Source organism: Trypanosoma brucei, chromosome 5 (genome assembly GCF_000002445.2).
Source record: "Trypanosoma brucei brucei TREU927 chromosome 5, complete sequence".
NCBI classification, from domain to species: domain Eukaryota; phylum Euglenozoa; class Kinetoplastea; order Trypanosomatida; family Trypanosomatidae; genus Trypanosoma; species Trypanosoma brucei.
In genome coordinates this window covers 451,082-477,009 of record NC_007278.1, presented here as the reverse complement: position 1 = coordinate 477,009, position 25,928 = coordinate 451,082, and the positions used below count along the sequence as shown (strand labels likewise).

At 45.1% G+C, this 25,928-nt stretch overlaps 10 protein-coding genes across 10 annotated transcripts, besides 28 other annotated features; all 10 read left to right on the top strand.

Annotated features, from left to right (window-relative positions):
• Positions 1-25,928: part of a sequence feature (sequence corresponds to BAC RPCI93-30H13) that runs on past both edges of the window.
• Positions 163-1,710, top strand: Tb927.5.1500 (hypothetical protein, conserved; the record flags this gene model as incomplete). The annotated part of the gene is made up of 1 exon (XM_839731.1): positions 163-1,710. One exon carries the CDS (start codon positions 163-165, stop codon positions 1,708-1,710), a length of 1,548 nt encoding a protein of 515 aa, XP_844824.1.
• Positions 873-945: a sequence feature (CT-rich).
• Positions 1,991-2,011: a microsatellite.
• Positions 2,574-2,602: a sequence feature (AT_rich).
• On the top strand, positions 2,626-5,982 carry Tb927.5.1490 (hypothetical protein, conserved; the record flags this gene model as incomplete). Its single annotated transcript, XM_839730.1, has 1 exon — positions 2,626-5,982. One exon carries the CDS (start codon positions 2,626-2,628, stop codon positions 5,980-5,982), a length of 3,357 nt encoding a protein of 1,118 aa, XP_844823.1.
• Positions 6,309-6,375: a sequence feature (A-rich).
• Positions 6,596-6,642: a sequence feature (A-rich).
• Tb927.5.1480 (hypothetical protein) lies at positions 6,710-7,192 on the top strand (the record flags this gene model as incomplete). Its single annotated transcript, XM_839729.1, has 1 exon — positions 6,710-7,192. The coding sequence occupies one exon, from the start codon at positions 6,710-6,712 to the stop codon at positions 7,190-7,192; it is 483 nt and encodes a 160-aa protein (XP_844822.1).
• Positions 6,809-6,831: a sequence feature (AT_rich).
• Positions 6,860-6,883: a microsatellite.
• Positions 7,306-7,348: a sequence feature (A-rich).
• Positions 7,464-7,520: a sequence feature (CT-rich).
• Positions 7,774-7,808: a microsatellite.
• Positions 7,894-7,967: a microsatellite.
• Positions 8,505-8,547: a microsatellite.
• Positions 8,647-8,690: a sequence feature (A-rich).
• Positions 8,725-8,746: a sequence feature (AT_rich).
• Positions 8,990-9,012: a sequence feature (AT_rich).
• Positions 9,079-9,120: a microsatellite.
• On the top strand, positions 9,202-10,086 carry Tb927.5.1470 (NADH-cytochrome b5 reductase, putative; the record flags this gene model as incomplete). Its single annotated transcript, XM_839728.1, has 1 exon — positions 9,202-10,086. The coding sequence occupies one exon, from the start codon at positions 9,202-9,204 to the stop codon at positions 10,084-10,086; it is 885 nt and encodes a 294-aa protein (XP_844821.1).
• Positions 10,477-10,511: a sequence feature (AT_rich).
• Positions 10,935-10,989: a sequence feature (A-rich).
• Positions 11,316-11,343: a microsatellite.
• Tb927.5.1460 (hypothetical protein, conserved) lies at positions 11,528-12,508 on the top strand (the record flags this gene model as incomplete). The annotated part of the gene is made up of 1 exon (XM_839727.1): positions 11,528-12,508. One exon carries the CDS (start codon positions 11,528-11,530, stop codon positions 12,506-12,508), a length of 981 nt encoding a protein of 326 aa, XP_844820.1.
• Positions 12,938-12,962: a microsatellite.
• Positions 13,100-13,143: a sequence feature (AT_rich).
• Tb927.5.1450 (receptor-type adenylate cyclase GRESAG 4, putative) lies at positions 13,877-17,626 on the top strand (the record flags this gene model as incomplete). The annotated part of the gene is made up of 1 exon (XM_839726.1): positions 13,877-17,626. The coding sequence occupies one exon, from the start codon at positions 13,877-13,879 to the stop codon at positions 17,624-17,626; it is 3,750 nt and encodes a 1,249-aa protein (XP_844819.1).
• Positions 18,587-18,610: a sequence feature (AT_rich).
• Positions 19,762-19,796: a sequence feature (AT_rich).
• On the top strand, positions 19,912-20,820 carry Tb927.5.1440 (hypothetical protein; the record flags this gene model as incomplete). The annotated part of the gene is made up of 1 exon (XM_839725.1): positions 19,912-20,820. The coding sequence occupies one exon, from the start codon at positions 19,912-19,914 to the stop codon at positions 20,818-20,820; it is 909 nt and encodes a 302-aa protein (XP_844818.1).
• Tb927.5.1430 (65 kDa invariant surface glycoprotein, putative) lies at positions 21,273-22,577 on the top strand (the record flags this gene model as incomplete). The annotated part of the gene is made up of 1 exon (XM_839724.1): positions 21,273-22,577. The coding sequence occupies one exon, from the start codon at positions 21,273-21,275 to the stop codon at positions 22,575-22,577; it is 1,305 nt and encodes a 434-aa protein (XP_844817.1).
• Positions 22,234-22,296: a microsatellite.
• Positions 22,728-22,770: a sequence feature (AT_rich).
• Tb927.5.1420 (hypothetical protein) lies at positions 23,240-23,764 on the top strand (the record flags this gene model as incomplete). Its single annotated transcript, XM_839723.1, has 1 exon — positions 23,240-23,764. The coding sequence occupies one exon, from the start codon at positions 23,240-23,242 to the stop codon at positions 23,762-23,764; it is 525 nt and encodes a 174-aa protein (XP_844816.1).
• On the top strand, positions 24,209-25,516 carry Tb927.5.1410 (65 kDa invariant surface glycoprotein, putative; the record flags this gene model as incomplete). Its single annotated transcript, XM_839722.1, has 1 exon — positions 24,209-25,516. The coding sequence occupies one exon, from the start codon at positions 24,209-24,211 to the stop codon at positions 25,514-25,516; it is 1,308 nt and encodes a 435-aa protein (XP_844815.1).
• Positions 25,173-25,235: a microsatellite.
• Positions 25,667-25,709: a sequence feature (AT_rich).

The following is a 25,928-nucleotide window of genomic DNA, read 5'->3' as shown; positions in this document are numbered from 1 at the left end:
GGATATTTTCATTGCCTACCGGATGTTGGTGGGGGCACATGTGCTTCACTGCCCACAGCTTCAGGTTATCGAAAGCATATGGAAATCATCTTTTTTTTATATATGTATGTGCATGTGTGTTTGTCTGTTTGTTGTTCTGCCACCGTATCACATAAAGGCATTATGTCAGACGCCGGCTGCGTCACATCTCGCTCTTCGAGTGACAATTATGGAGGGGGCGGGAGCAGTGACAGCGGTATTCAAAGCCCCATCAATAGTAGCGGAGATGTTTTTGATATTAGGGATGTCGAAAGCCCGATATCTGATCAGGATGACGATGCCATCGAGTTGCAGCGGGGATCGACGACCTCCCGTGTGTTTATGCAGGCCCTCACCAACCGCCTACTTCTCACACAAATGGAAGGTGATGGTACTGAAACGTTAGATTTCACCGCCTGTGACAGTAGCAGCGGGGATGATTTTGTGAGTGTCATGAACACCACCACTGCTACCACCGTGTCAGTGGCCCCGTCGCTTTCGTTGTCTTCGCTAGCGAGAGCCGAGCAACTTCTTCAGAAGAGCGTCACGCTTGTCAATGGTGGTCAGCATATCACACTTACCAAAGAGGACCTTGAACGCCTCCGTGACAGTCGGTTGCTGCACTTTCTGGAGGCGAACTCTGCCACCTTCGTCAAGCACCTGCACGGACAAGGACAGGGACGGAACATGCCTAGTGGAAAAGCTGCGGGTTGCGAAGAGAATGCGGAGGTTAAGACCGAAGCAGAGAAGGTTGGAGGTGACGCAGATCCATTTGTGAATGTAATGGACGACGATGGTGTAGAGTACCGTATATACACGGATAAGGACGGTAAGTTGCTTGTTCCAGTAAACGCGGAAGACGAAGGGGGTGATGAAGATGTCGAGGAAGAGGAAGAGGAAGAGGAAGAGGAAGAAGGAGGAGAGGAGAGTGCGGCAATTCAAGGTCGGACTCCCGTCGAGAGTGTTAGGGCGGCGAGCGCAACGGAGAAGTCGGCATCCTCGAGGTCCCGGGGTGGTCGTATTGTTAGGTTCAAAAAAGCTGCTAAACCGTTTGTCCGTGGAATTGGTCTTACGGCAGAAGAGGACCGTCGGGTAATGGAGTTGCTCAAAACGGACTTCACAAATGAGCCGTCACCGTATGACATGGACACGGAGCGGGCTGAAGCCCTGGAGGAGCGGCTTAGATGGTTTCGTGAGGTCCGCGGCCCTTTGAACTACCAGAAGGGAAGCGCCGAATTCGACGGTGATGACACTGAGGATGATATACCGTTTGGCCGCCCAAGTACAGGGGATACAACATCGACGGTATCCGTGAAGGCAATTGGAAACTCCTACATGCGGGAGGCGCGTGACCAACGAGTGCTGCAGGTCCGCCTAAAATCCATTAATACTGAACTCTCTGCTCTTCAGCGGCTGCAGAGGCTTGAGGCATTATGCCCCACAGCGGGTGTGGAGCATCTTGTTGGTATTCCGAGGCCAGAGTGGTCGAAGGAAGTCCCACCCCCACTGGGTGATGACATAATTCGTCAGTTGCTTGAAGAGGCTCAGTGTGAAAACAGAAAAGCGCAGGCGAAGGGTGAGAAACGCCCGCTGCAGAACCAGGACGAAGGCTTAAGTTACTTACAAGAAAAGTTGAGACTTGCAGCAAGTCGTGTAGAAGCCCTGTTTCCGCAGTCGCCAACCAGTGCGTAGTAATTCTGCGGGGTGGAAGTCGACGGCATTGGTATAGAGAAGGAGGTCTAAGAAGATAACACCGTAAAGGCGCTGACGAATATCTTAGAGTTGCACATAAAGAAAGGAAATTGTTTCAGGTTTCCCACCACGGGGTCTGGTAGCCTCCCATGTCTCTGGCCACACGAAGTCATACCATAGCCTTCCATACTCATCGTTCTGGTTGGTGCTTGTTACTTTCAAAGTCACTCCCTTTTTTTGGGGGGGAGGGAGTCAATAATTTCTGTCTACGCGGGGCAACTATATATATATATATATATATCAGCGCGTTGCCGTTGTCGGCCTGCCTTTTCGACTATCCATGTTTTTGTGTTTGGACATCCCGGATGTATTGTTGCGATTACTCATAGTGTGCTTGTCTCTCCTCTCTAGGTGTTAACTATCGCTTTATTGCCTTGTTTTCCCATTCCAGGAGTCGATATACCATTGCCACTGTTCATCCAAGTCGCTAAACGGAGTCTTATCGACACATGCTCTTAATTTGTTTCTCCCTCCTTCCCTTTCTTACTCTATTTCTTCCGCCCCTTCCGTACTTCACCGATTCGCAAATAGCCGTCGCCGCAACTAATCGTAACGCATAACGCAAATAATATAAAGAACACTAAATTTTTTTTTAAAAAAGATATAAGAAAACAACACAGCAACTGAGGTAGGTCGTCTCGTGGGAAGGAAAGGAACAGGAAAAAAACCGAAGCAAAAGGGGTGTGAACTAAGGGGAAAGCCTATCGACACTGGCTTGGGAAACGAAAGTCAAGAAAATATAGAGAAAGTGAGTGATAGGTTATTCGAGAATCCCTAAGAGTGCTCGTGTGGGCGTGAGTCTGTAAAAAAAAAAAATAATAATAATAATAAAGTAAGAGAAGTGGTCGGTAAAACATGAACTGCTCCGCGCCAGGGCTGTACTCCCTTGTAACAAATGAAGTGTGGAAGCCATCTGTGTTTCGGCCGCCGACACTGCAGAAGAGGAGTCGGCCGGTGGCAAAAACCACTTTAACACCGATGGCGCAACCGTGGTATCCAAGTAACGCCAATGGTGGCTGTGACAGCACCAGTTCAGGTCCCCAAAGTTGTCAAAAGGATGGCCCACGCTTGTTGCCGCCCCCAGCACTCGGACAGTCACCCACATTTGGGTCGGACATCGAAAAGGAATTCCCAACCGTGTTGTGCAGCAGTTCCGTTGTGGCACCCACAGCGACTTGCGCCACACGCCGTGCAAGCGCCTTTACGAAGGCTGCAATGGAGGCACGAACATACCCACTGGACATGTTCATGTCAGTTAGTAAGGACGCTGCCCATACACCCTACGGTGTGCTTTGTTGGGCTGTTAAGCAATACGTAACTTGTTCATACCTGAAGGTGCCAACACATCTGCAATTGTCCCTGCGTGACTTTGGAGGCAGGCCGGCGGAAGTCGACGCGCGAGGGCTCATGGGAACCTGTCTTAAAGTAAAATCTCGCGCAAAACCGGTCCGCCTTACACACCACAAGGTTTTGTCGATCCTAAGCCGCCTTACAGAAGCGAAGTATGACACGTTGTTAAGCGAGTTGAAACTACTGCCTTTGCGTCAGGTGGAAGATGATGAGTTGAGTGAGATTTGTAAAATTGTATTTGAGAAGGCGGTAAGCGAACCCTCATACACTAGTCTCTACGCCCGTCTCGCTCAAGACGTTTGCAAAGAGAAGAAAGAGGAACGCGACAGCTCGGTATGGAATGAGGGCTTCCAACGCCGCTTCCGTCGGACGCTTGTGAAGCTCTGCGAGGTTCAGTTTCATCAACCACTGCAGCTTTCTGGGGACGATGTGGTGGATCGTACAACAGGTACTCCACTCGATGAAGAGGAAGTTGAGATGAAACGATCCCGCCTGAAGCATCGGCTTGTGGGAAACATTCGCTTTGTTGCAGAACTCTTCAAGGTGGGTGTCCTGTCCGGGCGTGTCGTAACGGAGATCGTCCAAATTTTAGTCAGTGACTACAATCCTGACGCGCCGACAGCCAAGGAGGAGCATGTTTTTGAACTTTTTACCACTCTCCTTCGACTGACTGCTGCACAACTGAAGGATTGTGAGGTGAATTTGCTTATCCGCTCGTTGGGGATTGCGAAGACCATCGAGCTCTCGCATCCGAAGCCGCGCGTACGGTTTCTTATGATGGACCTGGGGGACCTAAACCGTAAAAATGGATGGGTGGAGCAGGAGCAGATTCAGTCGCACGTGAAGGAGCCAAAACAGCTGAAGAAAGTGCCAGGCCCCGCCCCCGCAGCACCAGCATCACCGACAACATCAACACCCACTGCGAAAAGAGCTGAGAAGTTGGGTTCGCGGCTTCGTGATATGAGTTCGAGATGTTGTGCTGATGCTGAAGTTTCACTCCGAAAGGAGAATGGAAACGGTACACAAACCCCCGGTAGCACAAGTTACGGTAACAAAGTGGCTGACGGCTGTGCGGACGGCGGTAATAACAAGAACAATAATGGCGGCGTCAGCAACGCCGTGAAAACCAACAGCAATGGTAAGCATACGAGCCGAACCGGCATCGAGAACCGTAGCGGAAGCGACGAGACCGCGAAAGTGAAACCGTCCAATGGCGCGGCAGTCCCGTCATCAGCAAAGCAATCGACGAACGCGTCTCGCCGAGTGTCCCACAACCCGTACTGTAAACTTTCTCCCGCCAACATACTTGACCTCAAGAACGGGGATGCCAAGGCAGCGAGCGGCAATTCTAACATCCCATATACTGAGAGTCCTTTATCACCCGCGGCCAGTAGCACGGACCTTTCTCTGTCAAGTTCCTCCTCCGGGCACTTCCACAATAATCAAGGTAATGGCGGGACTGCGATGCACAGCGGTTTGTGTTCACCCTTCTTGGAGCGTGACAAGATGGTGAACGAACGGAAGATGAATATTGAGAAAATTACGATGCAGCTGATGGCTCTCTTTCGAACTGGTGATGAAGAAACAACAGCAACTATACTGCACACCATGGGCTTAAAGAATATGGTGATGTGTCTTACCTGGTGGTTGAGGCTTGCGACAACAGCAAGTGGCAATAGCGACAATGCACAATGTTATGGAGACTACTCAAAAGTGGCCGCACTGCTCTCCGCTTTGCTGAGCATACGCAACGACGCCTACGCTACGAGCACCGTCTTTTCTACCGTGTTGGAGTGGCTTCGCTTTGATATGGAAAAACACGAGTATGAATCGTTCCCAGGGATGTTTGAAAAGATCGCGCAAATGATCCGGCAGTGTCACCTCCCAATCACTGACAGCCTACCAAATGTAGAAGTGGTGCGGGAGATAATGCACGGTGGTATGTTCAACGTTCTTCTTCGCGAATTAATCATCAATGGCGGAATCACAGCACCCGTTAGTGACCTCGTGAAGAGCTGCCACCCGGCGAGTGCTGAGATAATCTGCCACCTGCACGATCCCGCGGACGATTCCCAAATGTTGTTTGTGGCTGCACAGAATCGCTTTCATTTTCTTTCATACCTTCTGTGCGTTTCCTCCATGACGAGGATTGACGCACAGAGTGGTTTCCATCTACGTACACCGTTGTTGCCGCCACGGTGCAACAACTCACAAGCCGAGTGGACTCCACTAGTTGAGTGCCTCGCTCTTCCCAGCGTTGCCAGTGATCCCGAGTCGCTTTTGTTTGTTAAGATGTGGGATCATGCTACAAATGGGGATGCTGCATCACTGTGGCGTGATGAGGCGATCCGTCTGGCACTCGAGACCCCGGCCGGTCAGAATTCCACTACGAGTTCCCTCATTTCTGTCATGCGAGTGGTGGGTGTTTTGCTTATGGGTCTTGTCACGAAGTGCATGACGGTTGGCGCATGCGGGACTAATAATGGAAGCAGTGGAGGAAACGCGAGTGGAGCCCATGCGTTGGCGGAGACGGCAGATGTTCATTACGTGGTGAGCGGAATCCTCAAACAACATCCCGCGCCATTATATCAGGCTGCCACTGTTGTGGAACTCGTAATGCACCACACGCGGGCCCTCAGTGGCACATCAGAGTGCCCAACCTTCGATAATGCGCGGCTGAAGGCGCTGAAAAACGAATTTGACGACTGGTGTGAAGCGGGATTGGTGGATCGGCCCGCCGTTCTCGAGTTGCTGCGGGTGGTGGACGCGACAAAAGACAATTTTAACCTTTACCCGGCGTATCACAACTGCGTAGCGGATGTTCCATGGCATGTTGCGATTCGGTCCCTTGGGGGAAATTAAAATGGTTCGAATTTTTTTAATCATTTTTCTTTTAAGCAGTTTTTTTTTTTTCGTATTGCTGCTGGTTGTTGTTGTTGTTGTTTTTTTTTCCTCCTTTTTTTTGTTTAGGTCGTCGTGTTATTCATTACTGTTTTTTGGTAGATTTTATCATGCTCTGCTACTAAAGTAGATCTGTGGGTGGGTGGGTGTGTACGTATGTGCACGCAGCGTATTTCCATGTTTTTCCTTCATTTGCTCATTTCTCCCTCCTTTTTACATCACTTAAAAATATGCAGCCCTTTTGGGCATCACTACTCCACATTTTGAGGTGAACGGAAGGGGAGGAATTTTGTTATTATTTCCACGCTTGTGTTCTACTTTTATTTCTGTTTTTATTTATGTTTTGTTATTCTTCTCATCCCTACAATGAATTTTGTATGTACTTGCAATATATGCAATGTATTTGTTAGTTATTTTGCTCGGACATGTTATGTTTGTGTGTGTGTTGTTTTCCGTTTCTTCAGGTTTGACTGTGTGCATATGCTCCATTGTTTCCATTTATTTTTCACTTCACGCTCTTTCGTTGTTGTTGTTGTTGTTTTCCCTCCGTGGCCACGTCTTTATTACCTGTGTGTTATTTTCTTTTTGGTTTTTTTTTTGGTTTTTTTTTTTGGTTTTCTTGTGCGTGTGCTGAAGATTGAATGAGGTACGGAAATAAAAGGTGCTTAAACCGAGTGCAGGTTGGGGAATGCAAATGGATGAAGCGAATGAAGCACATGTGAATGAATGTTGCGTGAAAAGTTATTTAGGAAGCTTTCATGTGTACGTGTTTGCTCTTCGTTTCTTCTTTATATTATTATTATTATTAAACTCGCTTTTTTTTTTGTTTGTCTACTACATTACTATTATTATTATTATTATTTTTTTTTCGTATGTAGTTGTTATTATTGTTTTGGTGAGGACATTTGACAGTATTCAAAGAAGTTGGAAGAGAGAAAAGAAGCAGGGAAGAAAAATAATAAATGATCATAATAAGAAAGAACTTGCACTGCAGGTTTGGCGTATGGGATTGTTGAGTATTCGGTTTAACGACATGTTACTGTTCCGTCTCACGGGAAACGTGTTGTGCCGCTTTTATAAGGGAAAACAGAAAAGTGATGATGTTGAGAAAGAAAGTTTAAAAAAAAAACGAAATTGCCTCATTCTCTGTCTGTTTCCCTCTGCTGTGTAAAAACTCTCTGCTACTTTTGATTAGTATTGTTATTTTTATTACCTTATCTTATTTGTAAAGATGAAGAAGGGAGAGAAGAAGAAGAAGAGAGGCGACTCCTTTTAAGTGGTCCCTTTTTTCTTTTTTCTTTTTTTTTTGTTGTTGTTGTTTACTTTTGGTTTCTCCCGGAGCTTCTTTAGTTTTTGTTCTTCCCACTTCTTATGACTTTTCTGCCGCAGCTTAAATGTTGCGTCACTGGTGTGGGTGGGCCGCCATTGGCCAAAGCCACAACAGGAGATGAAAAGCGCAAGGAAAAGCAGGAAAAAGAAAATAAAGGAAAGGAGAGGAAGAATTTTTCATTTAATTACGTAAGGACAGTGAAATATTTGAATGAATGTTATCCAGTTCGGGAAAAGATGAAAATAATAAATGCGTTACGCAACACGGGCGCAAACAAACATGCACAAACACCTATTCATTTATAAATACAAATTTATGAACATGTATACGGGCACGCGATGTTAAGGAAATGCAAATTTACGAAACCAAGCAGTGAGTGTATTACTATTTGTTTGGTTTTTGGTTCTCTCCCCGTATGCCTTTATTTATGCATGTATATATATATATATATATATATTTACATTTGTGTGTGCTTGTGTCCATGTGTTTGTGAGCTTGCACCCGTAAAAAAAACACGCTAATAGCGTTCATTATTTTCCCCCACTGTTGTCATTATTATTTTATATAATATTATATTATTATCATCATTACTGCTGACATTTTTTGTTATTTTTGTAGCGTTTACGAAGTGTACAAATGCATAACTCCGTATGTGTTTGTCCGAAGCATTTGCGCGCGTGTGTGTGCAGGAGCATCCAGAAATTTCCCATTTTACTTTTAATTCATTTTCTTTCCTCTCCTCCCCGTACAAATTATATTCCCACGGATATTTGCCTTCACCTCGTTTTTGTGATGAAGGGGGAAAGAGAAAAAAAAAGTGAAGGGAGGAGAGAAATGAAACAACATAAAAAATAAAATAAGGACAGGGACTTCTCTCGAGCGTGAAATATGTAGTATTTTTGGTCAACTTTTTTTTTTAGTTGTTGTTGTTGTTTTCAGCGTGTGTGTGCGTGTGTTTGTTTGTTTGTTTTGCTTCCGTTCTTCGGTTAAGAGTGAACAACGACGGCACATGCAAGGGAGAAAACCCCTTCCCTTCCTCCCTTCAGAGAAGAAAATGATGGAATGTGTGCAATTTGACTCCTGACTTTAGATTTATTTAAATGTATCTAATTGGTTTTTATGCTCCATGATGGAAGTGGTGAATACTGCTTTATTTTATTTTATATTTTTATTTTTATTTTTATTTATTTATTTTTGCCCTCACCATCTGAACTTCCACTTCCATGCGTCTCATCTTTACATTTTACTACACCTTCCGAAGGGAAGGGGGGGAAGCCGGGTCCTAATCCCAACCATCTCCTCTCCTCTCCTTTTCTTTTTTTTTTCTTTCTTCGCTTTTACGATCCGGATATGTCGCACTAAATTTGTTGTTGTTTTATTTTATTTATTTATTTTCCCTCCGAAAGGATACGTATGTTTTTGATACCATGTTTTGTTTTTTCCCCCGCACACCCACATGCCTCCTTTTCTTTCTTTCCTTTATGGTAGTCCCTTTGGTTCCTTTGATTTTTTTTCCCCCTTCCTTGTCCTTTATTTTCTTTTTTCCCCACCCCACCCCACCCCTCAGTTTATTATTTTTTCCTCTCATCTCTTTAACTAATATTTCTTTGCGGTTACCCCGATGTTCCACTTCTCTCCAATTTTATTTATTTAAAAAAAATGGCACCGCCTGTGTTGTTGTCGTTGTTTTGTGCCTTTGCCCGTTTTCATTGCACTGTTGCGTCATGCAAAAACGAAAACAACAACAACAACAATAATAATAATAATAAAGTAGGAATAGGAATAGTTGCAGCTGCGGGTGAGAATCCCCCTCCCTTTTTTACAAAAAAAGAAAGAAAATAATAGTAATAATGGTGCGACTCGCCTTATCTTTCGCTGCATCCCTCACTGCAGGTGTCTTTTATGCCGCACGTCCCTCTAATGGAATAGCAGTGGATTGCGCAACGAAGCAGCCATCAAGTTTCAGTCCGGATAAATTCTCCGCTTTTAAACTCATATCAGCGCAATATGAATCACCTGACACGCGCCGTCTTTGCTTTGGATTGGAAACAGCAGAAACGCCTTTTCATATGCCACCTGGCGCGTGCATCATTGCGCGAATTAAGGATAATAGTGGAAGTGAAATAACGTACCCTTTTGTACCCATTACACCAAATAACACAAAGGGACGCTTCGAAATTTTGGTCAAGAAGAGGCTGAAGGATAAGATGAGTGGCGAACTCTTTCAACTACGGCCCGGGGAGGAGTTACATGTGAAGGGTCCATTTGTGAAAATTCTTTACAAACCAAACATGTGGAAAAGTGTAGGCATGCTGGCAAGCGGCACAGGTATAGCACCCATGTATAGAATGTTACGAGAGATTTTAGATAACCCAAAAGATAACACACACGTGTCTCTCGTGTATGCTAATGAAAAGCGGGGTGACATTCTTTTGGCGAATGAACTATCGAACCTGCAGGCGACGTTCAACAACTTCAACATGTATCTTGCATTACAAGAGGTACCACATCGTTGGTTGGGCGGTATCGGGGAAATTAATGAAGAAATGATTCGTGCCTTTATGCCGAAACCTGGGGAGCGTTACACGAAAATCCTCGTGGCGGGACCTCCAGAACTAATAAAGGAAATAGCTGGTGAAAAGATTTTCAATGAGGGAATGGCTCCCGAGCAGGGACCACTGAAAGGGCTTTTAAAGGACATGGGCTACGCGGAGTCGCAGGTGTTTAAATACTGAAAAAAAAAAAGCCCCATGATGCGTACCCTTTCGGTTCCGCGCGTGGAAGCCGCTTCCTTTCTCCTCTCATGAAAGAAAAAAAACAAGAAATCAAATGAAGTGAAGTGAAGGCAAGGCAAGAAAGGGGATGAGTTATGCACGACGACCATAGTGAAGATGCTGATGATAAATGTTAAAAGATAATGATGGAAGAGGATCAAGAGAGGATAGTTATATCATGTTTGTCAAGGCACTCGGAAACTGAGCCATACTGGGGTAAATGGTACGTAGCGAATGATTTATGTGTTAGTACTCTGTTTGAACGGGTGTCAAACGGGGTTACATTTCCTGGTGTGGGAAGAAACAAAAGAGGGATGGTCCAAGTAGAGGCCGTTAATTATAGTAAGCAACATTATAATACTAATAATAATTATTATTATTATTATGATTTTGTTACCAGGAACCGTAAAATGGGAGAGGGGGGATATCTTTATGTTTAGGAATTAACGCCTAACATACGGAAGAATTAAAAGGGAAATGCTGCTGAATATTTTGTGTGTGCGCGTGCTCAGGGCCGGATGGATGGATGGATGGGGGGAAAAAATGGGGAGGACAGTCATCTATCTAAAGGCAATAATCACCTTTTGTTGTGTGTGCTCGATATTTGTTCCATTTTTTTTTCTTCTTTTTTTGTTGTTTTGTTAGCGACACCTTTCTTTCCCCTTTGTTTCCTCCCGTGCCCACTGGAAAGTAGTTGATTATAACGACAAAAAAGTGGAAGTGCGGAAGCGTAGTCGTAGTAGCGTGTTTATAAGGACTGATAGTTCTTATGCGTTTACGTATGAGTGGGCGGGGGAGCGAAACCCTCATGTTTGAATTTTTGTTATTGTTGTTATTATTGTTGTCGTTTTCTTTTTTATTATTTGCACCGGTTTTGGCAGCACGTGTAAGAAGTATGTGAAGACCGTCTCTGCGGTGCCGTGAAATTCTGCTTTGAGATTCTTTGACATGAAGGTTTCTTTTTTTTTTTTTTATTTCCTCATGACTTTCATTATAGTGTGAAGGTCGAGTAACGACAAGGGGGGGGGTGTAAAACACGTGTGGAACGTTGTGGAGGAGGGCGGTGGTTGAGAGAGTTGAGAAAGTACGAAGCTCAGTAATAAAATAAAAAAAAAAGCAGACGGCTGGTTCGCGGCAGGACAAAGAAATAATTTGAGCTCTTACTTATTGCCCGTCTTCCTTCATGGGTGCACACACACACACACACACACACACACAAACGAAAAAATGCACGTAAATATTCTGCTTTGTTCTTCCCCACTAATCATGCTGCTTCACCATGCATAATTGAATCATTTTTCCTTTCTCTTTTTTTTTCTTTCCTTTTATGCTGTTTCCTCCCAATTTTGCACCTTACTACCGTAGCTAATTTTGACGAAGCCACACAAACTAACGCCGCCAGATGCCCGGTACCGACGAATCCGCACCCTACGTGCAGAAAATTGATGATGCACAAAAGAGGGCACTCGTCCCCGCTGTCAAGTCGTACAACAACGAAGCATTCTTACGAAGCACACAAGGTCGCCTTATTCGTATCTTGTGCGAATTTGAGGAGCCCGCGGCAAGACTGCGCAAAAATCACATTCGCTCCACCGTCCTGTTGTTTGGCAGTGCGCGCTCCATGACGAAAGAAGAACACAAAGCTGCCATGGAGAGCCGTGTGACTGCCCTCAAATCCGCAACCGACCCGCAGGAGAAGACTCGCATCGAGACGGAGATGAAGCGCCTGCGAAGTATTGAATGGATGTGCGAATGGATGGAAAGGGTTACCGAGCTGTCGAAACGTATTGCCGAGTTCTCCCTCAAGGAGAAGGAGTTGATTAATGCCTCCTTCTCTCGCCTCCCGGACTATTTCCGGCCAAGTTTGAGCGCAGTTAACAAAGAAGCTGACGTGGATGCGGAAGCGGATTTGTTTCACGATTTGGTAGTCACCACTGGCGGGGGACCTGGTTTCATGGAGGCTGCAAACAAGGGCGCATCTTCTGTTCCGGGTGCGCTGACGATGGGAATGGGCATATCGCTTCCCTTTGAAGCAGGGCTCAACCGATATGTGACGGCAGGTCTGGCATTCACATTCCATTATTTCTTCACTCGCAAGTTCTGGATGATGTACTCCTGCCGTGCGATCGTCATCGCGCCCGGGGGATTCGGAACGATGGATGAGGTTTTCGAACTGTTGACGCTGCGGCAGACGCGGAAGATTCCTGAGTTTCCCATTGTTCTCTTCTGCACCAAATTTTGGAAGACAGTGGTGAACTGGGAAGCGCTTGCTGAGTTCGGAACCATATCAAAGGAGGAGGTTGACTCGCTTTGCTTCACCGACTCTGTGGACGAGGCAGTCGCATTCATTCGGAATTTCTTTGTAAAGAATGGAGCATCGTAAGGTAGAGCTTCCCCACTCCCCCCTCCCCCACCCCACCATTGACATTAGCCACTCCGGTTAGTGGATGCGGGTGCGGGGGGAGCACAGCAGAATGTTAGGGTTTTCCTCACGTTCTTTCCCTCTTCTTTCCAATTCATTAACGGTGTGGCACTGACAAACTTTGCTGAGCGTCGGAGCCATGCTCTTTTCACTCAATGGTTTCTCATACAACTATTTTCCGGCGATGGTCGTACTTCTTTTTTTTTCGATTTTTTTTGATTTTTCGTTGTTCACGTCGTGCGAATGTATTGGGGTTTGGAATCGTCGGCCCCAGCTTTCCATGGAGATTTCGTTAATATTGTTTTGCAGATGCCTCTGTGTGTGTGCGTGTCCTTTCTTTTCCACTCCTCGTTAGCAGAAAGAACGAAATCGATTCCCATGATAATGTGTAGAGAGAGAGAGAGAGAGAAAGGGAAACAAGGGGAAATCAAATGAAATGAAGCGGCAACCGCATTGTTCAGAGGAAGGAAAAGTGGGAGGTAGCCAGACAGGCACACGGAGAGCCAAATTTACACTACTAAATGTCTTTTGGGGAGAAGGGGAAGAGAGACCTTTTTTTTTTAAATTATTAAGAAAAAGAATATATATATATAATACATATGCATATATCTGTGAGGGGAAGGTAAGTAAATATTTGCGTGTTTATGTGTATATATGTGTGCACTGACCTGGTAGCGTATTTCTATGCTGCGTGGAGCCAGGAGGCGCCTCTTCGCCCTTATGAAGGAAAGTAACGTTGGTCGGTAAATTTTCATCTTTTTCCCCGTCGTACCGCTCAACAGACCAGGTAGTTTATGGAAATGTGGACAGTCACGCAAAGAGTTCTTCCACATAATATCGGCTGTCACGCACACAGTTTGCACCTTTGGAAACCAATGAAACGATGTGTGTGAGAAGCTTCTAACGCGGTCCCCGTTTGATTATTCCTTTCCATTACCACCACCATGCCATGTACGTATCACAGGGGAAAGTCGCCGAGACTTTAGGGGCACGTGGTCGTGTGCAAATGTATATGACCACCACGCTTTATTATTGTTATTTGTGCTATTTTTGCCTATTGCGCACATACCCTTAACTCGAATTCCTTCTCCACTCTTCACTTTCCCCCTTTTTTGCATTGGTTTTACCACAATGAAGGGGAGGGATGAAGAAAATAATGTGGTCGCGAATTCACCCACAGTCGCAGCCCATGTCTGAACTTCACTACCCAACGTCACAACGCATTTCCATTTCCCCTTTTTTTTCTTCTTTTTTTTTGTTCACTTTCTTAGACCGCCACCTTCTGCTTACACTTAGACTGCAGATCCATTTGAGCCATTTGCTGATATTATGAACGACAGGACGAGTTTACTCGGGAACAAATGGAGAAAAAGAGGAGGAGAAAAGTCCGTCCACGTTAAAGGGAGCGCCAATGGTGTTGGTGTTGGCCTTCGCTGTGAAGGGAAGGATAACTCAAGAGTCCCAAGGTTGTGGGTGCCATTGTTTATGTTTTCGCTGTTGATGTTGCTTCCGATGCCACTGCGGGCTTCCGTGCATTCGGGAGATAACGTTACAGTGACTGTGCTGTGCCTTATGCGTGGCCTCCGTGCTCCCTCACCAATTGGTGATGCCATCATTTCTGGTTTCAACAGCTCGCTCGCTGCACGTAATTGGACCGCAGCGCGAAATGTGCACGTTGTTCCTGTAAGCTGGGGATCTTATGGTAATCAAAGCATTGATGCGCTTGACAAGAAACTTTCAAACAAATCGGAATTGCTGGTGCTGCTCGGGCCGTTGAGTGACCGTGATGTCTTAGCCGTGACACCTCTACTCGAAAAGCACAATGTAATTGCCTTCGCCCCAGTTACTGGGTCAAGCGGGCTCCGCAAGTGGACACCGCATTTGTACTTCCTTGGAGCCGATCCTGTTGCCGAACTCATCGCCCTCATTTACTACGCACTGAGTCAACTACGACCACTTCGATTGGGTTTAATGCATTTGCACAATACCTCTTATGGTGAGGTACAGTATGAACTCACGATGAGGCTGATGTCAAGAATGGGGCGTGATCTCTGCGGAGTTTTTGCGCTAGAAAGTTCCGATTATGGTTCGGCTAGCGGTGAAGTCTTCAATGCGATGTGGAGTCGATTCGCTTCCTTGCATCCGCAGGGTGTGCTTGTATTAGGGCCTCCCAACACAGATACGTTCAAGTTTCTTTTGGCGGTGCCTTCGGACGAACGCACAAAAGACATGTACATCCTGGCCCCATCTGCGCTGCAGCCAGCTATTAGCATCATAGCTGAAGAACTCCGTCGAAGTGGAAAGGTCGCCTTTGCGTCAGGTCAAGTTATTATCACGGGAACAAACCCGCTCGCAACCGACGTCAAACACCATGCCGTACGACGGTTTCAGAAGGAAATGAGGTCATATCTAAAGGCGCAAAAGAACGAAAGTAGCCCCGGTGGTGAAGACCATTTTCTCAAGCATGCCACCACTGGGAAGCTGGCGGTGCTTGGATGGGTTGCCGGTGAGGCACTGCTGCAAGCGCTAAGCAATCGCGAGTGGCTAACGAGCAGGGAAGAATTTAAAAAATCGCTGTACAATCAGCGCCGGTACGTGATTGATGACCTCGTCATTGGTGACTACGGTGGCGAATGCACAGGCTCCGCAGCTGCTCAGGGCGCTACATGCCGTTGTAACCAGGGTGGGCATGTGATTTACATGAACAGGTTGGAAGAGAACGGTAACCTTTCGCCCTTGGCGGATGGGCTAATCACGCGCGACGTATCAGGGTGCTACAGTGATTCCGGTGGGTTGCACGCTCCGCTAATCGGTCTTTTCATCCTAACATTAGATGACCCCATTGCATTAAGGGCGGCGACAATTATGCGCAATGCGGCATCGGTCAGCGTTAGTAGGGGGCATCATGAGCAGTCGAATAGGGTATTTATGCATACGCTTCCCGCACTTTCAGATGGGCTGACTGGTAGCTTGCAGCAAGAGTTGAATACCAGGACAGTTACAGCCGTATTTGGCGTAGTGCATCCTACAATAATGCGGACGCCGGGTTTGGCGTTCATTGATCCCGTGCCCCTCACCCCACAGCTAAATCGCCGTATGAAGAATGTGATCCATTTGTCGCCTACACTTGAGCAACAACTGTTCGTGTTGGCGGCATACATTTCGAGCAGCAGCGGCAGCGGCGTGCGGGCCGTCATTCGGGGGGAGGACTCTAATGCAATCGGGGACGTACTGACAAGGACGCTCGCGACATTTGGTGTGACGCCGCATTCTCTGGTGACAGCACGAGTCAATGAAACAATAGAAGGTGCACTTCCTGTTTACGGCAATGTGTTCATAATTGGTCTCACTGCCAGCGATGTTGGTTCAGTAGTGGCACACATGGAACGCAACCCGGACGTACATGTGCTGGTTCCGTTCTTCGATGTTGTGCTTCTATACGATGAGGTTTTGAAAGCTTTCAACGGTAGCTCAAGCGCCAACCGACTGCTAATTGCAACAAACCTGCCGCACTGGGCAGAGGTCCACAGCTCATCCGAAATTGTACAGGGCTTTCACGCCGCGCTTCCAGACCCAGCGCAGTGGACGCCATTGGCATTGGTGGGTTTCGCCGCCGCACGAGTAGTTCGGACTATCATTCCGCGTATAGAAAAGGTGAGCGGGGAGACGGTGATTAATCTTTTCTATAACAACATCGGTGTGAGTGCCGGCGATATGTACTATGGCCCTTTCAACCATGGTGAGTGTGTTAACGACGATGTCGATGGTCTTGGCGATGGTGGATGTGCTGTGAACTATGGAGCAACCCGCATCTCCGTGTGGTCGATGGCACGTGTGTTGAATGCCTCTGTACCCGCTCTCGCTCTACCCGTCACGCCGTCGATGCAATATCATGACCCGAACGCGGCTGGATCTACAGGCTCAACGCTCATAGGCATCGTCGTTGGTTCTCTCTTCACTGTGTTTCTGTTTGTGGCGATAGTTGTTTGTCAATTGTACTTCGCACAGCGTAGTGCCCGTGACAACGGGAATGCGCCGAAGGAACTGTCAGATCCTGTGACGCTTGTTTTCACAGACATTGAAAGCAGCACTGCGCAGTGGTCGGCATACCCCGAGTTGATGCCCGATGCTGTTGACCTGCACCACCGTTTGATTCGGTCACTTATTGTGCGATACAACTGTTATGAGGTAAAGACGGTTGGAGACTCCTTCATGATTGCTTGCAAGGACCCCTTCGCTGCCGTACAGCTTGCACATGATCTGCAACGGACATTCTTGCACCACAACTGGGGAACGACCGCGTTCGATGAGCTCTACCGAGATATGGAGCGGCGGCGAGCTGAAGAAGAAGAGGGGTATACTCCGCCGTCCGCACATCTGGATCCTAACGTGTACGACCAGCTGTGGAGTGGCCTGCGTGTGCGTGTTGGGATTCACACCGGGTTATGCGAAATTCGGAATGATGAGGTTACTAAAGGATATGACTACTACGGGCACACATCAAACATGGCAGCGCGGACGGAAGGTGTGGCAGATGGTGGGCAGGTGTTAATGACACGTGCGACATACATGTCACTTTCAGCTGAGGAGCGTGAGCAAATTGATGTCACCGCACTTGCTCCCGTTGAACTTCGCGGTGTGAACGCACCTGTGGAAATATGGCAACTGAATGCTGTGCCGGGAAGGATCTTTGCAGCGCTGGATATCGATAAGGACACTTGTGTCTTCGGGGATAGCTCTGAAGGCTCTATTTCCAGCGGCGAACGCGGTCTCTCAGGCAATGCAATAACGCGTTCAGCCCAAACTATTGTCGACTCCCTCAATGCCCTACTGGGCACGTTTACAGCCGCACAACGACGGAAAGCACTGATGCCCTTTTGCGAACGGTGGCGTGTTGCGTTGCCACCCGAGGCAGGATTCGTATGGAGCGATGACTACTGTAGGCAAGTCATACATATTGTTGCTGCGAAGGTTGGAAAGGTCATAGATCACACCGTGGTCTCTCAATCCACGGGACGCAGCACAAGTATCGCCACTGGGCAGTTGAGCGATACTGATGGCTTTACGGTAACGTTATGACAATGTTTACAGGTGATTTGGTTTATTCACTGCTCGGCTAAGCTTTGCATTTGTTCCCTGCTTGTTCCCAACCCTGAGTCCGCCGTACGCGCGGCTAACCCTAACCCTCCGAATTTTTTGTTACCATAGCCATTATGGCATCCCTTTAGTTTAACGTGTTTTTACCATTATATATTATCTTATTCTTGCCCACTAAACTTCGTCTTTACGCAGTAACCAACAAAAGGTAAGGAGATGGGGGTTGACAAGAGCATCACATCTCCCTTTCCCTTTTTCTTTTCGTATATATATTTGTTTCAAACCCCGTGCCTTATATCGTGCGCTTTTCTCTCTCTTTGTTTCCGTGGGGCGCGCTTGCGGGCTCGGGCATCATAGTGTAACGGGGTAGATATATCGAATGATAATCTTCACGTATGTTCTCCCCTCTTTATTTCGCTATACGCTCCTTACCCCTTTTATTTCTTGACTTCCCTCTTTTCTTCCACCCTTTCTTCATTAACCTGGGTGCGGGCTCACATGTATTTGTTCTCTTGGTTTTTCTTTTTAAAATTCCCGTTTGTTTGTTTGTTTCTTTGGTTTCTTTCGTGTATATCTCCGGTCCTGTGTTTTATATTCATTGTCCCCATACGCACACACGTGTGGTCACTAACCGTCCCTTCTATTTTGTTTGCACAAGCGCATTTACTTTGCGGGGATTGTTTCCGCTACACACATACACATACACGCAAATATATATTTCTCTCCTTTTTATTTTGTTGCTTTCTTATTTTCTCCCCTCCCTTCCCCTTCCCCACTTCGTCATGCAGGTAGACAAATCCAATGTTGTATTCATTATTTTAATGATACCGTATCCACTACAACGCGCAGCACATATGTTCCTTCCGCTTTAAATCTAATACATTGGGAAAGATAAACACGTGACATCGTCCTCTTCTCTGCAGTGAAAGTTGTGTTGTTGGGTTTTTTTATATTTTTAAAAAAAAAGAAGTTGTGGCGCCACGTAACTATTGCAGATGTGAAAGTTTATCGTCGACGTGAAATAATGATTCCGCGGAGGGCACGTTGGAAAGCTACGCGTGTGCGTGCTGCCGTTGGTATCACCTCTGGCATTTAAAATTTGGATGAAATTGAGTGAGCTCGATAGTTATTTTTGAAAGAAGTTGGCGTATCATCGAAAGCATTATGTTGTCACAGCTGTCATTGTCTCTTGTAATGACGTGTTTTTTTTTTTAATTTTTTCCATTTTCTTTCCTTCTACAAATGTTTGGACTTCACTTCAATTTAATTCATGATTGTTGCAAACTGAGGGCTCGCCGACTTACCCACAAATTAATGCGGGTTTGTTTCCTTGTTCCTCCGTGCAGCATATACCGCGTAAATTGGAATCCTCGTTTTGCTTTTAGCCATTTCACATTTATGAACCATTTCTTTCAGGGCAAAAATTTAAACGGCGTTGGAGATTTGGTTCTCTCTTTTTTTTTTTTCTCCCCCTAATTGTCACACACAATTCGCTCGTGCCACATGAAAAGTAACCAACAGATGTGCGAAGCCAATGATTTTCATGCACAACAGACCGCAATAACAAATGCCGCGGAGATGTTTGGCACCGGTGTGTCATATTTTGTGGGAATATTCGGTTTTGGTTTGGCCGCATGTCTCATCTAATGGAACCCAATGACCCATCTTTTTTTTTTTTTTATTATTCCAAATATATGCACGCGCTTACGCCCACATGCCAATCCCTAAGTGTGAAGCAGAGACCGTAACCAAAGGAGAAAAAAAAAAACAAAAAAGAGGCAGATGAAACAAGTGGGTCGGTAACCGAGTTTAAGTTGTTCACTAAACAGACTGCCAGTCGTGAGCGAGCGATGGAATATATAAACAAATATTTAAATTGTTTACAAATATGTGTGGATGTCGTGTTGTTCGACCTTACGTAAGTTAAATATGAAGGGCACCGCATTAATGCACAAACGGTTAATCAGTTAGTTAGTGTTAGACGTAACGAAACCAATTAGAAACCACAAGTAGTGGCGACAAAATTGTCGCCCCCGCACTTTTTTCCCCTCATTTGGATGGAAGGAGGTACTTTATAGTTTCCTTCCCGCTGTTCTCCTCCATATCACGAACGTAACTATATATATTTTTTTTCTGAAAAATAATAATAATACTAATACTAACGTATAGGAATCTATCGATTTTCCGATGCAGATATACTCATGCGTCAGAAAATGTGTGCATGACATCTTTTTTTTCTCCCTGATTACTACCAAGACAAAGGCAAAATGAACATTGTGGCGAAGAGGGCGAGAGAAGAAACGGAAGTTCCGTATAGTTATTTCCAAGAAACTCTAAAGATTGCGAAATTTAGGGGTTTAAAAAACTTGGTGATACTTTCCCGTGAATTCACCGCCACCAAAAGCCTGGATATAAAACAATGTGATGAGTTCAAAACCTTTAAAGGAGTGGAACAGTTATATGGTTTACAGAAAATAACGGTTACAGACTGTCGCACAGTTTCTGAATTAGAACCTCTGAAGCACTGCAAAGCGTTAGAAAGTGTAAAACTCAAGCACTGTCAGGGTATAGGCAGGTTAAAGGGCTTGGGGCAATGTAAAGCCTTGAAGAGCTTTCTTGTGAGTAATTGTGGCAGTATTAAAAGTTTTAGTATGTTCAGATATCATGAGAGTATAAGGGAAATTCGAATTGATGAGTGTGAGCTCTTGCGTAATGTTGATGTGCGTGAAGCAGATAATCTTCTCAAACTGTCCATTGAAAAGTGTAAAGCGTTGGAAGATGTATACGTGGGTGGATGTGTAAAGATGGAGGTTATTGATATTCGTGAATGTATCGGCTTACAGAAGGTAAGAGGACTAAAGCATGTGAAGGAATTGCGGGAATTGAATTTATCCGGGTGTCGAAACCTGCGAGAGATAACGGGAATACACAGATATGAAGACACGAGGTTGGAAAAGCTGAATGTTAAGTGTTGTGAAAAACTGGAGGATTTGAGATTTTTGAGATATTGTAGGGTGCTGAAGAGTATTGTGATTTCTGATAGTGTGGTTACACAGGAGAGGCTGAAATTATTCAACTACAGGGTGGAAGTTATCAGTGAAACAGAATACTATTCAAAACGTAGCGGTGACAATGACACCTCCCACTCAACTCATAATGAACAAGTTGTTAGGTAGCTAATTTATGAATGTTACTATTTGTTTGTTCATACCCAGTAATCATCATATCAAAAGGAAATACTTTTTTCATACATGATATATGCATATGTGTACTCACCTCCCATGGAATTGGAAATAAGAGAAACCATAAGCAACTATAAGTTGGTGTGGCAGAATATTTATTTTATCCTTCAGCAAAACTAAAAAACAAGGATATCAATAGGATATCTGAGAGTGGAAAGTTATTACTGTTGGAATCATGTGATTGCTTTTGTAAGATAATATGATTATGAAGTGGGAGTAAAGATGATAACTGCGGTTGTATTGCTAAAGTTACAATAATGTTTGCCGATGATTCTATGAATATCGCCTGTTTTTCTTTGTGTGCATAATTGCATTTATATGGGAAAGTGAACTGGCTTGCGAAAATATATATAAACTAAAAAAGCGAAGTTTGATACAAGGGAAATATGATAAGGTATTCCTTGGTTGCGGTTACCTTTGCAGGTTTACTGCTACGAGTGGTGGTAGCGAACTCGAATGCAAAGTTGAACAGAGATGGTGCGTTGGCGCTATGTAAGCTGACGGATCTTGCTAAAACTGTCGGAGATAAAAAAGCAGATAAGATTGGACGGGATACTGAAGGCTTTGCACATGGATTGAAGCTCTGGTTGGACAGCTTGGACAGTTGGTTACAGACGCTACAAGACCCTGCACACAGTAACGATGGCTATTCGAAGCTTTCGGATGCTGATACTAAAAAAGTGAAGGACATATACGAAAAGGCAAAGGATAAATTAAAGGAGAAGCTGCCAGAAGCTAAAAAATGGGGCGATGAAGCAAAAAAACACTGCCAGGCTGTGACCGAGGCAGCAAAGAGGGCGCGAGGATGGGGACTTGATGATGAGGGTCAAAATTCCAGTGGACTTCATCTAGTTTTAGAGTGGTACTGCGGGAAGAGGGGAGAAAATGCACAGAGCACTAGCTGTGAAGGTATTACGTTCAAAACCCATTATTCAGGGACGGGAAGGAATACCATTGATTGCGAAGCAACGGGCTATACGGCTCTCTTTTACTTACATGTATCCGCAGGGACGATGAAACAAGCCTTAGAGGATTGGGAGAAGAAGAAACCGAAAAAAATAAGTGCTGACTACGAGAAATGGAAAAGCGACTACGACTCAGCTGTGAAAAAAATGGAAGAACTAGAAGAGTCACACGAACAAGGTAAAAAGACTCATGATGATGTATCTGGCTTTTACAATGCAGCGTACGCTGTCCATAGTGGGCTGAGTGCAGGCAAGCCACTCAGCGAAGTTTTGGTCGAAGCCAAGGAAGCAAGCAGAAAGGGTGCAAAATTCACTAACCCTGGAGGTGCCGCTCCCGAAACCACACAGCGAGGGATTGGCACTTCAACTGGAGAGAGTGGGGCAACAGAAACAACAGGAGGAACATCAACAACAATATCAACAGGAACAGGAACAGGAACAACAAGTGGAACCGAACCAGAGGTCGTTGGAGCTGATGCGGACTTCGGTGACCTCCTGGAGACTAGTGATAGATCAGCACTGAGCAGTAAGATCAAGGAAAGCAAGGTAATACTTATGGCCGTTCTCATACCTGTCGCTATCCTCGCGATTATTACAGCCGTGGTGCTTGTGTTTGTGAGACGAAGAAGAGGTAATGCTGAAGATGTAATTGATGAGAAAGGTGAGGCAGTTTCTTCACCTGACAAAAAGGGTGGGGCAACCTCTCCATGTTACAGGAAGGAATGAATGATATTATCATCTCTTGCTTATTTTGCTTAGTTTAGGAAGGGCTAACCTCTGGAGAGGTTACAATTTAAAAATTTCTCACCTGTTGCGGGAGAGGTTTCCCTTCCATTATATATGATATTTTTCTCCCTCCCTCCGTCCCCCTTCCCCTTAAAATAAAAATAATAAACTATTTTTTCTGTAATAAATATTACGGGAGATGTGAAAATGGGTTGTATGTGCATATCTACAGCCCAAGCTGGCGTGAAGTAAAGGCGCATGTGTAGCACACCCCTCCCCCCCATATAAAACAGTGTTTGTAAGATGTGCAATTTTCTGACTAAATAATTTAAAGATGTGGAGGTGTGGTCTGGCCATTCAGTAATGAATATATTTCCCCCTATTTATGGTGTAATAAAAAAATATTCCGGTAAGGGAGTAATGAGGTATATGGGCATATTTCGTATGCATTTTTAGCGACACCTGCAGGGACCTGACACGGCTCATGAAGCAATGGCGTCAGTTAACAATATCTAATAAACTCATGGTCGATAAAAGGCTGGGTATATGGCAATGTGAAACCCACGCACTGTCAGGGTATAGGCAGGTTAAAGGGCTTGGGGCAATGTAAAGCCTTGAAGAGCTTTCTTGTGAGTAATTGTGGCAGTATTAAAAGTTTTAGTATGTTCAGATATCATGAGAGTATAAGGGAAATACGAATTGATGAGTGTGAGCTCTTGCGTAATGTTGATGTGCGTGAAGCAGATAATCTTCTCAAACTGATCATTGAAAAGTGTAAAGCGTTGGAAGATGTATATGTGGGTGGATGTGTAAAGATGGAGGTTATTGAGATTCGTGAATGTATCGGCTTACAGAAGGTAAGAGGACTAAAGCATGTGAAGGAATTGCGGGAATTGAATTTATCTGGGTGTCGAAACCTGCGAGAGATAACGGGAATACACAGGTATGAAGACACGAGGTTGGAAAAGCTGAATGTGAAGTGTTGTGAGAAACTGGAGGATTTGAGATTTTTGAGATATTGTAGGGTGCTGAGGAGTATTGTGATTTCTGATAGTGTGGTTACACAGGAGAGGCTGAAATTATTCAACTACAGGGTGGAAGTTATCAGTGAAACAGAATACTATTCAAAACGTAGCGGTGACAATGACACCTCCCACTCAACTCATAATGAACAAGTTGTTAGGTAGCTAATTTATGAATGTTACTATTTGTTTGTTCATACCCAGTAATCATCACATCAAAAGGAAATACTTCTTTCATGCATGATATATGCATATGTGTACTCACCTCCCATGGAATTGGAAATAAGAGAAACCATAAGCAACTATAAGTTGGTGTGGCAGAATATTTATTTTATCCTTCAGCAAAACTAAAAAACAAGGATATCAATAGGATATCTGAGAGTGGAAAGTTATTACTGTTGGAATCATGTGATTGCCTTTGTAAGATAATATGATTATGAAGTGGGAGTAAAGATGATAACTGCGGTTGTATTGCTGAAACTACAATAATGTTTGCCGATGATTCTATGAATATCGCCTGTTTTTCTTTGTGTGCATAATTGCATTTATATGGGAAAGTGAACTGGCTTGCGAAATACACAAAGAAGCGAAGTTTGATACAAGGGAAATATGATAAGGTATTCCTTGGTTGCGATTACCTTTGCAGGTTTACTGCTACGAGTGGTGGTAGCGAACTCGAATGCAAAGTTGACCAAAGATGGTGCGTTGGCGCTGTGTAAGCTGACGGATGTCGCTGATCTTGTTGCAACAAAAAAAGCAGATAAAATCAGAAAGGACACTGAAGGTTTCGCAGATGAGTTGAAACTCTGGCTGGACAGGTTGGAACACTGGTTACAAACACTGGAAACCCGTGCACACAGCAACAACGGCTATTCGAAGCTTTCGGATGCTGATACTAAAAAAGTGAAGGAAATATACGAAAAGGCGAAAGGTAAAGTGAGTGAACAACTCCCGAAAGCGAAAGAATTTGGCGAGGAAGCTGGAAAACGCCATCAGGAGGTGACCGAGGCAGCAAAGAGGGCGCGAGGATGGGGACTTGATGATGAGGGTCAAAACTCTAGTGGACTTCACCAGCTTTTAGAGTGGTACTGCGGAACGAAGGGAGATAATGCAAACAATCAGAAGTGTGATGGTGTTAAAGTAAAAGAACACTACTTAGGGCGGGAAAGGAACCCAATTGATTGCAAAGGAACGGGTTCTACAGTGCCGTTTTACCTGGATGTGACATCAGGGACGATGAAAGAGGCCTTAGAGAATTGGGAGAGGAAGAAGCCAAAAAGCGACGGTGAGCCAGTCAACAACAACTGGAAGGCCGACTATGACTCAGCCACGAACAAGCTTAAGGAACTCGAAGAGTCACACGAAAAGGGGAAAAAGACAGTTAACGATGTATCTGGCTTTTATAATGCAGCGTACGCTCTTCATAGTGGATTGAGTGCAGGCAAGCCACTCAGCGAAGTTTTGGTCGAAGCCAAGGAAGCAAGCAGAAAGGGTGCAAAATTCACTAACCCTGGAGGTGCCGCTCCCGAGACCACACACCGAGGGGTTGGCACTTCAACTGGAGAGGGTGGGGCAACAGAAACAACAGGAGGAACATCAACAACAATATCAACAGGAACAGGAACAGGAACAACAAGTGGAACCGAACCAGAGGTCGTTGGAGCTGATGCGGACTTCGGTGACCTCCTGGAGACTAGTGATAGATCAGCACTAAGCAGTAAGATCAAGGAAAGCAAGGTAATACTTATGGCTGTTCTCATACCTGTCGCTATCCTCGCGATTATTACAGCTGTGGTGCTTGTGTTTGTGAGACGAAGAAGAGGTAATGCTGAAGATGTAATTGATGAGAAAGGTGAGGCAGTTTCTTCACCTGACAAAAAGGGTGGGGCAACCTCTCCATGTTACAGGAAGGAATGAATGATATTATCATCTCTTGCTTATTTTGCTTAGTTTAGGAAGGGCTAACCTCTGGAGAGGTTACAATTTAAAAATTTCTCACCTGTTGCGGGAGAGGTTTCCCTTCCATTATATATGATATTTTTCTCCCTCCCTCCGTCCCCCTTCCCCTTAAAATAAAAATAATAAACTATTTTTTCTGTAATAAATATTACGGGAGATGTGAAAATGGGTTGTGTGTGCATATCTACAGCCCAAGCTGGCGTGAAGTAAAGGCGCATGTGTAGCACACCCCTCCCCCCCATATAAAACAGTGTTTGTAAGATGTGCAATTTTCTGACTAAATAATTTAAAGATGTGGAGGTGTGGTCTGGCCATTCAGTAATGAATATATTTCCCCCTATTTATGGTGTAATAAAAAAATATTCCGGTA